This window comes from Chlamydotis macqueenii, chromosome 1 (assembly GCF_036417535.1).
Source record: "Chlamydotis macqueenii isolate bChlMac1 chromosome 1, bChlMac1.mat, whole genome shotgun sequence".
NCBI lineage: Eukaryota > Metazoa > Chordata > Aves > Otidiformes > Otididae > Chlamydotis > Chlamydotis macqueenii.
Genome location: NC_141556.1, coordinates 57070397 through 57082091, shown reverse-complemented (window position 1 = coordinate 57082091; position 11695 = coordinate 57070397). Strand labels below are relative to the sequence as shown.

General features: G+C 55.2%; 1 protein-coding gene across 1 annotated transcript; it reads left to right on the top strand.

The window, feature by feature from the left end:
• Positions 1–18: 18 nt before the first annotated feature.
• Positions 19–11417, top strand: GGA1 (golgi associated, gamma adaptin ear containing, ARF binding protein 1). Its single transcript, XM_086753261.1, has 17 exons — positions 19–201; positions 736–820; positions 1124–1199; positions 1735–1833; positions 3314–3437; positions 3905–4005; positions 5122–5202; positions 5636–5773; positions 5916–5997; positions 6429–6536; positions 6835–6990; positions 7818–7882; positions 8026–8204; positions 8315–8598; positions 8885–9054; positions 9288–9398; positions 9581–11417. Exons 1-17 carry the CDS (start codon positions 30–32, stop codon positions 9689–9691), a joined length of 2142 nt encoding a protein of 713 aa, XP_086609387.1. The 5' UTR covers positions 19–29; the 3' UTR covers positions 9692–11417.
• Positions 11418–11695: the final 278 nt, after the last annotated feature.

Below are 11695 nucleotides of genomic sequence, written 5' to 3'. Positions count from 1 at the left end.
CGCTCTGCGCTGCCGACTTCCGGCGCTCTATGGTGAGGGGCGCTCTCGACGGTTCGGTGCGCTCTCCATGGCCCGGCGGCACCGGGCCGGGCCGGTGGGCGGCGGCGGCGCGGCCCTGCTCCGCTGAGGACCCAGCACGGCGGGCGTTTGGCCGGACCAGGCCCTCCGCCATGGAGCCCGAGACGCTGGAGGCTCGCATCAGTGAGTGCGGCCGGGACCACCCCTCCCCACCCCCTGACAGGGACGCGGCCTGGCCCGGCCTCGGCCGCCGCTGGTGGGGCGGGGTGCGGGTAGATGGTGGGGGGCGGGTGTGTGGGGGGGCGTTGGGGTGCGAGGGGTCAGGGCGAGGAGGGGAAGGGGCTGGGGGTCGCACCTACCGAGGTGTCAGGGCGGGGCCGCCTGCATGTGGAGGGGGCGACTTTGGGCAAATGGGGGCGTCGGGGCCACGCGTGAGGGGTAGGTGGCTGTGGGCGCGCCTGGGGTCTGCGGATGGCCCCCCGCAGCTGAGCGGGGAGCGTGTTGGCAGGCGGCGGTGGGTCGGTGGGTGCTGCTGGCTGGGAGGCGGTGGCGAGAGAGTTTGTGCACGAGTGGATGTGAGCGTGTTTTTCCTTCCACGCCGTCCTCCTTCGCTGCGCCTGGTGGAGTTGGCAGGGAGGGTGCAGGAGTGCTGTTGCCCCTCACATCCCCAGGGTGGGGGTTTGGGGAGACCTCACTGTCCCCTTCTCCCACCTGCAGACAAAGCGACAAACCCCCTGAACAAGGACCTGGACTGGGATGGTATCAATGCTTTCTGTGAGCAGCTCAATAAGGAGTTAGAGGGGTAAGTGCTTCGTCCTTACCCCAGGCTGCTCCGGATCATGGGCCTGGGTTATGATTGCTCACCTGGTAGGATTCAGTGGGGTTATCCTGAGAGCTGAATAGGCGCAAAGCCCCTGAAAGTGGGGCTGGGTGGGGGGTCCTGGTCCACTAACAGAAGGTTCTCACAGGTTTTTAGTGCCTTATCAGTGCCTTAAACTTGCAACATGCTTTTCAACCAGCTGGATTCCCAGCTAGAAACACAGGTACCAGGCTTTTCATCAATAACCAGATAGCTTTTTATTTTTTTTCCCCTCACACTTTCCAGTCCTCCGCTTGCTACTCGGCTTCTTGCCCACAAGATCCAGTCTCCGCAGGAATGGGAAGCTATCCAGGCCCTGACGGTAAGGGCAGTAGAACGGCAGGCCGGTAGAACTAGATGGAGGGCCAGGGTGTGGGGTTGCTCCAGTTTGACTGGAGGAGCACGGGGAGCTTTGAACTTGCTCTGAGAAAGCCCTGGAGCACCTGAGCACTTCAGTGGAAGAGGGGCTGAAGGTGGTTCCACCAGAGAGGAGTGGTGACTGATAGGAAGGGTCTTGTTCTGAGGAAGGATTGTAGCCTGTTGAAGTCAATAGGAAGCTTTTTGTTCCCTTAATTGCATCGTAGATTCACACTGTGAAAGTATTTGGGAGCTCTCTTAAGGGTATCCCCTTCCATGGGCTGTTGAGCCACCTCTGCAAAGACTGACCCTAAAGAGGAAAATCTTCTTGCTTCCCTTTGGGAGGATGATTGGTCACCTGGGAGGGAAAGGGGGTGCCCCTCCACACTGCTGTGAGGATAGCCACAGGCTCCCTGCCTGGTGAGGGGGGAGAAGGAGGGAGCTGGCTCCTGAACCTGCTGCTGACCCTGTGCTGCGGCTCACCCGGCCCCTCTCCCCAGGTGCTGGAGTCCTGCATGAAGAGCTGTGGCAAGCGCTTCCACGACGAGGTGGGCAAATTCCGCTTCCTCAATGAACTCATCAAAGTGGTGTCACCCAAGGTGGGTCCCAGGGGATCATGCTGCAGGGGACCGGACCCTCGTGGTAGGAGGGCTTTGGGAAGAAGTAGTGGCTGTGCAGAAAGGTCAGACACCTACTGGGATATGGGGGAAATAGGACAGTAATAGTCAGAGATATAGTCTTCATTCCCTGGTGAGTTTTCCAGTGGAAAGGTGAGCTTTCACCCCTCTGCTCCTGGCTGATTCCTGATGCAGGAAGCTGAGGGCCAGCCAGACATGATGCAACCAGCACTTGTGAGACTACTGAGCTCATCTGCATGCCTGGAGTCACCTTCCCTGCATCTCTATTGGGCCCTGACTGTGCTGCGTGTGCTCAGTAGCCTCCCTCAGCTTTGACATCGTGACCGTGTCTCTCTGGGATGTCCCAGCCTGGTTGAGACACTCTCAGAGGGCAAGCCCAGGCCTGGTCAGTGGTGCTCTGGCGAGTCCATCTGAAGCACCAAGTCATTACGTGCTCCTCTGCTGATGCTGCTGTTCCTGCAGCAGAACAAGCTGTGCACGCTGTCCTGCTCAGTCAAGGCAGTTAAAACCAGCAGGTATGGAGTTAAGGGAACACAAACTAAATATGACTAAGGAAAACCTTCATCTGCCAGTCGCAGCTTGTGATCTGTGATGAACAGCAGATTCAGACTGGACATAAGGAAAAAAATTTTACACTGAGGGTGGCGAAACACTGGCACAGGTTGCCCAGAGAGGTGGTGGATGCCCCATCCCTGGAAGCATTCAAGGCCAGGTTGGATGAGGCTCTGAGCAACCTGATCTGGTTGGAGATGCTCCTTGCAGGGGGGTTGGACTTAAAGGTCCCTTCCAACCCACACTATTCTGTGATTCTTCAGTCCTATGATTAAGCCACTGGTCTCTGGTGGCATATGCACTGTTTCTACCACCAGCGCCACCAGCAGACGTATGGGAGAAGGGTGAAGGATGATTGCATAGAAGGGGGAGAGCTGTAACGTTTGGAGATCTCACTGTTGGGTGCTTACTGCTCATCTGGTGCTCACCTAGCTGTAAACAGTGTCAGGCACTTTGTGCTGGAGAGCACCTCTGAGAGAGAGGGCTGGGCCCTGCCCCAGGAACCGTTACCCACACTCCTTCCTCTCCCAGCCGTGCTGTCTGCTCGTTCCTGAAGGGCTGCCTTGCCAAGCAGCTTCTGTTAGCAGTTCCCTTTCCTTCACAAGGTGACAGACACACACCTGAGCCTTCCCACCTGTCCTTGTGTGTCGTTGAGGGGCTGCTGGTGCAGCCAGCATTTCTCCCACCTCTTGTGTTTCCTGTGGTGGAAAGCAGGCGCAGCATAGAACATGTTGCAAGGGCCTCATGAGCTTTCCTGCTTGCTTCCTCTTTCCTTCTCCTTGTGCCGTTGGGAACGGTCTCACTTCTCCTGGAGGAGGGGAGGAGAGGAACAGGCCAGGCTTGCAACAGCTCAGATCAGCTTCAAGCCACCTCTTCTCTCTTCCTCTAGTATCTTGGCAGCCGGACGCCCGAAAAAGTGAAGTCGAAGATCCTGGAGCTGATGTACAGCTGGACATTAGGGCTACCTCACGAGGTGAAGATCTCAGAGGCCTACCAGATGCTGAAGAAACAAGGTGAGAGGCAGTGCTCTGGAAAGGGAAGATGGACAGATGGTTTGCCCTCCCTCCTTTTTTTTGTCTGGGCAGAATCTGAAACAAAATCTCCCTTTCCTTTGCCTAGACCCAGTGCATCTGTCGGTCTGTCTGATTGAGGAGCAGGAGCAGGTGCCTTGGGGCTCCTAGCTGGACAGAGGGAGTTGCTGGTGGTCTGAGTTGTTTGATGGGTTGCGGGGGACATCTGCTTGCTCCCGCAGCAAATGGGACACTAGAAAGGGCTGGGGCTGAGGGGCTGCAAGTGCCTTGGCAGTCAATGTTGTATTTTTCAAAGACATGATATTTATGGAGAGTGGAGGGCAGTTCTTTTATGAAAGCACAATCCAGGATCATGGGTAGTGGAAGCAGACCCAAACCCCCTCAGTCCCAGCTGGGTTTGGTCATCCTTTGGAGGCAATAAGTGACCTCTCCATTGTTCTCTACTGCAGGGATTGTGAAATGTGACCCAAAACTGCCTGACGACGCTCCTTTTCCACCTCCTCCCCCTCGGCCCAAGAACATAATCTTTGATGATGAAGAGAAGTCCAAGGTAAGGGCTCTGTGCAAGGAAAGGGACAACAGGCAATGTCTTTCCTGCTCCAGGATCTCCTGTCCTCCTAGGGTAGAGATCCAGAAAGACTCAATGGCCCTGGTCCACATGCTACGCTTCAGAAAATGCGTCACAGGAATGCTGGGGGCCCGCTCCAAAATAATGAGAAAGGAAACAGCCAGAGGTGGGGAATGTGGGCCTGTTTGACCTTTGGAGCTCTTAGCTGCAGGATGGTGCAAAGGTGAAGCTCTGACATTAGCCCAGCAGGTTCTGGGAGGTTTGCTACTGTGCAGTCTCCAGGCTTCTGAGTTATCTGGCCACGAGGTTTAAATCCTAGCCCCAGATGCTGCTGCTCTTATCTCTTCCCCACCCCCAGCACTGCAATCTGCTTATTGCCCAACTACTTGCACCTTCTTGGAACCAATCTATATTGCTTTTCCATCAGAATTGTGTTGCTGCTCAGGCAAACCTCTGCTTTATCAGTGCTGATACATTTAAGCAAGTATTAGGCTCCTCTGGGTCTGCTTCTGCAGCAGAGGTGTGATGCCAGTTTGCTTCAGGGGAGGTATTTTGCCTCCATGGGTCACAGTGTGCAAGTGAGGATTTGCAGGTGGCCAGTGGGACTGGTCACTGACTACAGAAGGGGAGAGAAAGTGGGAGCTCTCCCTCTTCACCAGTTGCACCCACAAAGAGGCATGTGAAGAGATCTGAGTAGGAGTCCATTACAATTCCATGGCAATTCCCTGCGTTAAACAAGGCTTTCCCTCTTTCCCAGTACTGGCGCTGCTGTGCTCCAGGGTCTCCATGGTGTGTAATGGGCAGGCAGGAGCAGGTTTTGAACGCAGGGGATCTTCAGGGAAAGACCTCTCTTACATAACCAGAACCACAATGGGAAAAGGAAGACCAGTTGTACTTCTTCTCTCCCTGGTCTCTGATATCCCACAAGTTCTCGTGACTGGGCTTTCAAACGGCTGGCGTTGTCTGCTGCTTCTGCCAGCTACGGGTTTGGGGTGGAGGTAACTACGGGCTCTAGTGTTGCAAGAGTGACTCTGGCTGCCACCCCTTAGCTTGGGCTCGGAGGTACCTGTTTTGTTTTGTGGGGTGTTTTTTTTGCAGATACTGGCTCGTCTCCTGAAAAGTTCACATCCTGAGGACCTCCGGGCTGCCAACAAGCTCATCAAGGAGATGGTTCAGGAGGTGCAGCTGGGGAGAAGGGGATCTGGGCAGGGGGGGCAGGTCAAGGTCTGGGTGGCAGTGGTTGGCACCAAAGGAGCAGTGGCTCTATGTCCTCATGCAGACATACAGAACTTCTGTATAAAATTTTGCAGCAGCAGCTGCTAAAGAGTCCTTGTGTGATTTCTGCCATCCCTTGACTACTTGGAGGAATGGCTCTGGGCACTTTCTGTGGCCCAAGCCCTGCTGCAGCACTAGATCTGCGGCAGTTCCATCCCTGTTTGGCAAGTGCTGGCCCAGAGATGATCTGGAGTTTTTCACTGGAGTGAGAGCTGTTTTGAGGGCACCGTTGCTGTGCTGTAGTCCAGGGAGTTGGTGTGTTGGCTGGCCCAGCCTTCCTCCTTTCCAAGTTGCAGACAAGAGCGAAGACACCCTTCCTTGTCTGCTTCCCCCCCAGGACCAGAAGCGCATGGAGAAGATCTCCAAGAGGGTGAATGCCATTGAGGAGGTGAACAACAATGTGAAGTTGCTGACAGAGATGGTGACAAACTACAGCAAGGGGGAGACAACGGAGAGCAATGAGGACCTAATGAAGGTGAGGAAAGGCCATCCCAGCATCCTCCCTGAGCTTAGCAGAGATGGGTGACCCTTATCCCCTCAGATTCCTCCTGCCTGTTTTGCATGCCCAGCTGAGCATCCTGCTGCTCACCTCAGCATCACTTTCTTTTCTCCCTCAGGAGCTGTATCAGCGCTGCGAGCGCATGAGGCCCATGCTTTTCCGGCTCGCCAGTGACACAGAAGACAATGATGAAGCTCTGGGTAAGCGTATCTGACCTTTCTCATTCTGTCCTTTTCTCCTTTCATCTTCTTTCAGGGAGTCTGTGCTTGGGCTGCCCATGGCATGGCATCTGTCAGCAGCTGCTGCTCTATTTGGGGTGGCTACTCGCTGTAGGTTCATTAGTCCGTGGCTCGGCACTAAGCAGGGGCACGTGGCCGCAATCAGCAGTGTAAGAAGCTTCCTCCACTTCACTGTAGGAATGAAGCTTGAGCTTGTCCTGCTAAGACAGCCATGGAGGTGTCAATGCACCCTGATACAGTTTGCCACAAAATTTGCAAAAATGCTGTGTGCAGTGGGCTGCTGTCAGCTCCTTGGGCCTTGCTTTGAAGGAATAGGCAGAGTTGGGGTATAAAAATCACTCTCTTTGTTTCTTCATGATTTTCAAACTTACTTCCCACCCCTTCCATTTCAGCGGAAATCCTGCAAGCCAATGACAATCTGACACAGGTGATCAATCTCTACAAGCAGCTTGTGCAGGGAGAAGAGATCAATGGGGAGACAGTGGCCGGTCCCCTTCGAGGTGAGGACGCTTGGGGAATGGGGACAGGAAGGTCAAGCAGAAGGTCCCTATTGCTGGTTTGCTGCAATGTAAGAGAAGATTGAGAGAAGTGGAAAGGGGAAACCTGCAGGAGGTCAGAGTGGGGCTGGTGAGATGAGGAAATAGCTTGTGGAGATGACTGATGCGTGAAGAAAGGGAATTGGAAGGGAGAGCAGAGGGGGAGTTCTCTCTCCTGGGTGTGAGGAAGGATAGGAACTGGCCTTTCTGAGGATAAGAACTGGATAAAGTTTCTGCCTCTCAGCTTGTTCCTTCTTTGCAGGCAGCACCTCAGCACTTCTGGATCTGTCGGGCCTGGATCTTCCAGCAACAGGCCCTTCCTACCCCGCCTTGCCCACCCTTTCAGGTGGCTCAGCCGTCCCCGTGCCTGACCAAGCTGGTTCTGTCTCCTTGCTGGATGATGAGCTCATGTCTTTAGGTGAGAAATACGAAGCAAAAACTCCTTATTCACCTCTTGACTCTGGACAGTCTGCGTGCATGGTTCTCCTTGTGGAAGGAACATGAATAAGGGAGGGTGCTGGGAGAGGTGAATAATGAAAGACCAAGAAGTGGCCTTCACTTAGTGTGAGGGAGAAGGAGGGAAAGACCCTGCTATGATTCTGAACTTCGTTCCCGTTATGTTTTTCCTGACTAGTCAGAGAGAGCATGCAGGGATGTGCCCTCTGATTTGACCTGGCAGGTAAATCAAGAGTGACGCAGTGGCCATCCCCAGATGGGATCACAAGGGTGGATCACCCCCAGCTCCTCATTTTTACTCCTTGCAGTTGAAGTCACAAGCTGACAACAGATGCATGGGACTTCGGAACTTTTCACATGGGAGTCTTGTGAGGTGCCAGTCCTAGAAGGCTGCAGAGTCCTGCTTTTCCCAACAAAGTGTCCTGTCTCCTAAGACAGGTGCTTTGAGTACAACAGCATGAAGTAAACAACATGGTCCCCCAGATGCTGGTGCAAGTGGGGCTTGTCAGCCCAGTAGTATTATCTTCTCTGCCAACTGCAGTAGGAATTAGACTGTAAATGAGTCTAATTCTTTCTGCCTTTCTGAGTAGAAAAAAGTAGTCACCCTCCCTGCGCTCCCCTGTGCAAGGATGAGGGCCAGAGATTGAGACCACATTGGTGGTTCTGCCCTGCTGCTTCTGCATCTTGTGCAACCAGAGGAATCTCAATTACAGGTGCCTTTTTCAGGCCCCGTTCAATGTTCTTACCTACTTGGTAGCTAAGCTTCATGTTTGCTTTTACCCCTGGCAGGCCTGAATGACCCAGCACCACATCCTGCCCAGGCTGGTGACAGCAGTGGCTGGAACAGCTTCCAGGTAACGTGCTGGGAGCTGGGATAGAAGGTGGGGAGGGTGGTGGAAGCAACAAATGGAGTAGACAGGGAAGCATCTGAGGTCTGATGGTTGTTACTGATACGCAACCCTGCTTGGGGGGGGCTCTCTGTGCACTCTTTCTACAGTCCTCAGATAGCAACGAGCTCAGTCTCACCCCTGTCATGGCAACGCCACCAGTCAAAGCAGATGCTGGCGCATCCTCCCCCAAACCTTCTCCTTTCACCAGTGGCCTGGATGACCTGGACCTCCTGGGCAAGACTCTGCTGCAACAGTCTCTGCCTCCAGAGTCCCAACAAGTGCGATGGTAAGCAGGGCAAGGTCAATCTTGCATCTCTCCTCATCCTTTCCATTTCTTGGGTGCTGGACACTGATATTTCAGTGCCCTGTTCCACTCCTTGTTCTCTCTCTCTACAGGGAGAAGCAGCAGCCACCTCCCAGGCTCACCCTGAGGGATCTCCAGAACAGGAGCAGCTCTGGCAGCACAGCCCACAATCCCACTGCTCTGCCCGTCCTCCAGAATGTTTCCTCTAACCCCACACTGCCCCTGACCTCAGACCTGCCTGCCCCTGCTACACTTCCAAAAGCTGCCACCACGCCAGCAGGAAGTACTGCAGTCCCACCACGGCCTCCTGCCACCGTGTTGCCCCAGGAGATCTCGCTAGCCAACATCATTGTGCCTCTGGAGTCCATCAAACCCAGTGAGCTGGGGCAAATGAGCGGGGCAAGGTTGTAAGGGGTGGACTGTTTGGAAGGGAGACAGACAAATCGGGGAAGAAACAACTGGACAGGGTATGAAGAAGGTGGAACAAACCATGCGGGTATGGAAGGGAAGAATGTGGGGAAACTTCTTGCTTGCTGGATTTTGTGCAGGTGGAGGAGGAGTGGTATCTCTGTCACTTGTGTGGAGTTTGAGTGATGAGGAAAGGTTTCTGCAGGGCCACTTCCTTCCTGGCTGACTGCTGCCTGTCCTTGCCTTCCCCACAGGCAGCATCCTCCCTGTGACGGTGTACGATCAGCACGGCTTCCGCGTCCTCTTCCACTTTGCTAAGGATGCCCTGCCCGACAGGCCTGATGTGCTCGTGGTGGTGATTTCTATGCTTAGCACGGCCCCGCAGCCCATCCGCAACATCGTCTTTCAGTCTGCCGTCCCCAAGGTAAGGCGGCTGCTGGGGCTGAGGTCCCCATACTGGGATGAAGTGTGATTCTCACTTTGCAGGAAGGGCAGGATGGGTGGAGAGAACTCTGGGGCTGAGAACAAGTTGTATTGCCTTCAGATTAGCAGGAATCAGCACAGTGGTTTTTGACTGGAAGCTCCTCAAATACAGGAGCAGGGTCTCTGGCTGCCAAGTCCCTCTCCGAAATGCGGGATGCTCTTCTGTCTCCCTAGGTGATGAAGGTGAAGCTACAGCCTCCCTCAGGCACAGAGCTGCCGGCATTCAATCCCATTGTCCACCCCAGTGCCATCACACAAGTCTTGCTGCTCGCTAACCCACAGAAGGTAACATCACCATCGTTGGGGTGTGAGCTGAGGCTGGTCTTTACTGCCTGGGCAAAGCCTCCCTACCCTGTCCCTGTTCCATGTGCTCTCTGCAGCTTCTGAGAGACCTGAATGGTTTGTACCTTGTGCCTTTCTTCCCCCACCCCCTGTCTGACTGCTTATCCTTTCTCCCCCATCTCCAGGAGAAAGTGAGGCTACGGTACAAACTGACCTTCACCATGGGAGAGCAAACTTTTAACGAAATGGGGGATGTGGACCAGTTCCCCCCACCGGAGTCCTGGGGAAACCTCTAGGTCACACGTTGCAGGCACTACACTGCAGAGTCCTTGGGAAGCCAGCCCTGCGAGGCTGGAGCAGCCTGAGGAGATGGGGAGGGCGGGTGGGGGGCTGCTGCTCACGCTCTATTCTCCAGGTGGCCGGGCGAGAGCCGGAGGGAGCGTGCCTCGAGGAGGAAAGCAGAGACGCCAGGAGATGTTCATCCCACAAGACTTAGGAGTGGAGCAGAAAGCTTTGCGTGGGTTGAACAGTTGCCTTCCCTGCTCTTCTGAAGGCATCACTCCCTCCTGAGTCTGCCCAGCTTTGCTTCTAACCCTGCTTTCCCCCTAGGTGCAGTGGGGAACAAGGATGGGAGCTTAACAGCTTCAGCCTGGGGCAAGGCCCAGCAAAGGAAGATCCTTTTCCTTGTCTGTCCCCTCTGTGCTTCCCAGCCCTCCAGCTCCTCCATGCTCTGTGGTGTTCCCTCTTGTCCCCCTCACCCTCTCCTTGTAGCTGGGCCCCAGTGGTTCCCTGTCTTGTGGGGTCACACTGGAGCTGTTGCAGAACAAGGCTGCACGGGAACCGGGTGCCTTTCCAGCATCAGAGAGCAGGCAGCTGCCCTTGCTTTTGGGGAGGGGATCGGGGGAGAGATCTCCCCATAATACCCTCCTCCCAGCTGCCAGCAGAGCTGTGGATGGGAGGTGGGCTCTGGGGTGGGAGCTCTGTGCCGTCCCATCCCCTTTAGCTGGAGCTCCTGAGCACTGAACCCCCTCAAGTGAGGAAGCCTGCACCCTCACCACATGCTTTACCTACCACACTGAGTTTCGGGGACTGCTGCTGGACTTTGTCCTGCGTGCCAGCCCTGCGAGGGATGTGCTGGGAGCAGGGGAGACTGAGTCTTCCCGCAGCCTCCTGCCCAACAGGGAGAGGAAGCAGCACATGGTCTTCCTCCTCCTGGCTGGGCTGGAGAGCTTGAAGGGCAGGGGACTTTCAGCAATGCAAAGTCTTCTCGAGGTGGGGTAGGTGATGGGCTGGGAGCCAGAGAGAGGCTGGAGCCCAACCCATCACCAGGGGGCACCACGAAGCTCTGCACTGGGAGCCCAACTCTGCACTGGGTGGGGGGGTACGGGGTAGTGGGGGGGGTACAGCTGTGCCTTGTGCACCTTTGCCTGCAGCCGTGGGCAAACCTGGCTCCCTGCGGTGGGGAGGGGGCTCTCCTCAGCCGCTTGATCACTGTGACACAAGAGCGGGGATCTGCAGGCTTGGAGGAGACCAGGAGGGTGGCATGTCCCAAGCAATCCCCATCACTGTGGGACTTGCGACCACGGGAGCCGCTTCCCATCCCTAAGCTGGGTTTAACAGGGCCTGATCCTAAAAGCAGGGGCAAGCTGCCTATTGCATCAGCTTGCCAGAGGTAGGAGGAGGCCTGTGTGAGATGGAGGTGAGCAGGATGCCTTGCGCTTTTGGCTTGGGGGCCGCAAAGGTGAGGTGTCTTGGAGCTGGGCGCAGCAAGTGATAGAGGAGAGGGGGAAGCAAGGTCTCTATGCTGGGGTTCTGCTGTGTCTTGCTTCCCTTTGTGGTCTCTTTTCAGGGTTTTGTATGGGTTTTTTTCTTTGCAGATCTTGTTTGGTTCTTGAACAGACTTGTATATATTTTCAGTGCAAAATTCTGTAAATGGAAGAAAACAAACAAAAAGATTTAAAACGAAACGCCCGGCGCGAAGAATCTGCTGTATTTATGGGAAATAAAAGAGTTCTTTCCTGATCCTGTCCTTTTGTCCCAAGAAGTGCATTTTCCCCTCAGCTTCCCTGACTGCAGAGGAGCTGATTCCACCCTGATGGGGGCATTTCCAGCTCCCGTCCTGCCCCTGAAACCCTGCAACTCATCCCCCCAGTCACCCCAGGGCTACGAGGATTTCCCTGCTCCTGTGAGCAGGGCGAGGGGATGGTGGAAGTCCCCCAGCCGCTCTCAATTCCTGTTTGAGAGCAGAGTCACTTCCAGGCTGCGAGCTGGATGCTGCCCACTTCCTTCCCTCCTCGGAG

What these genes read in the sequence shown, in the direction of transcription:
- GGA1 (XM_086753261.1), top strand. Translation starts at nt 30, where the DNA reads ATGGTGAGGGGCGCTCTCGACGGTTCGGTGCGCTCTCCATGGCCCGGC. An exon ending in AGTGGCCGGTCCCCTTCGAG is followed by an intron (nt 6,537 to 6,834) that starts GTGAGGACGCTT and finishes CCTTCTTTGCAG; the next exon opens with GCAGCACCTCAGCACTTCTG. An exon ending in TTCAGTCTGCCGTCCCCAAG is followed by an intron (nt 9,055 to 9,287) that starts GTAAGGCGGCTG and finishes CTGTCTCCCTAG; the next exon opens with GTGATGAAGGTGAAGCTACA.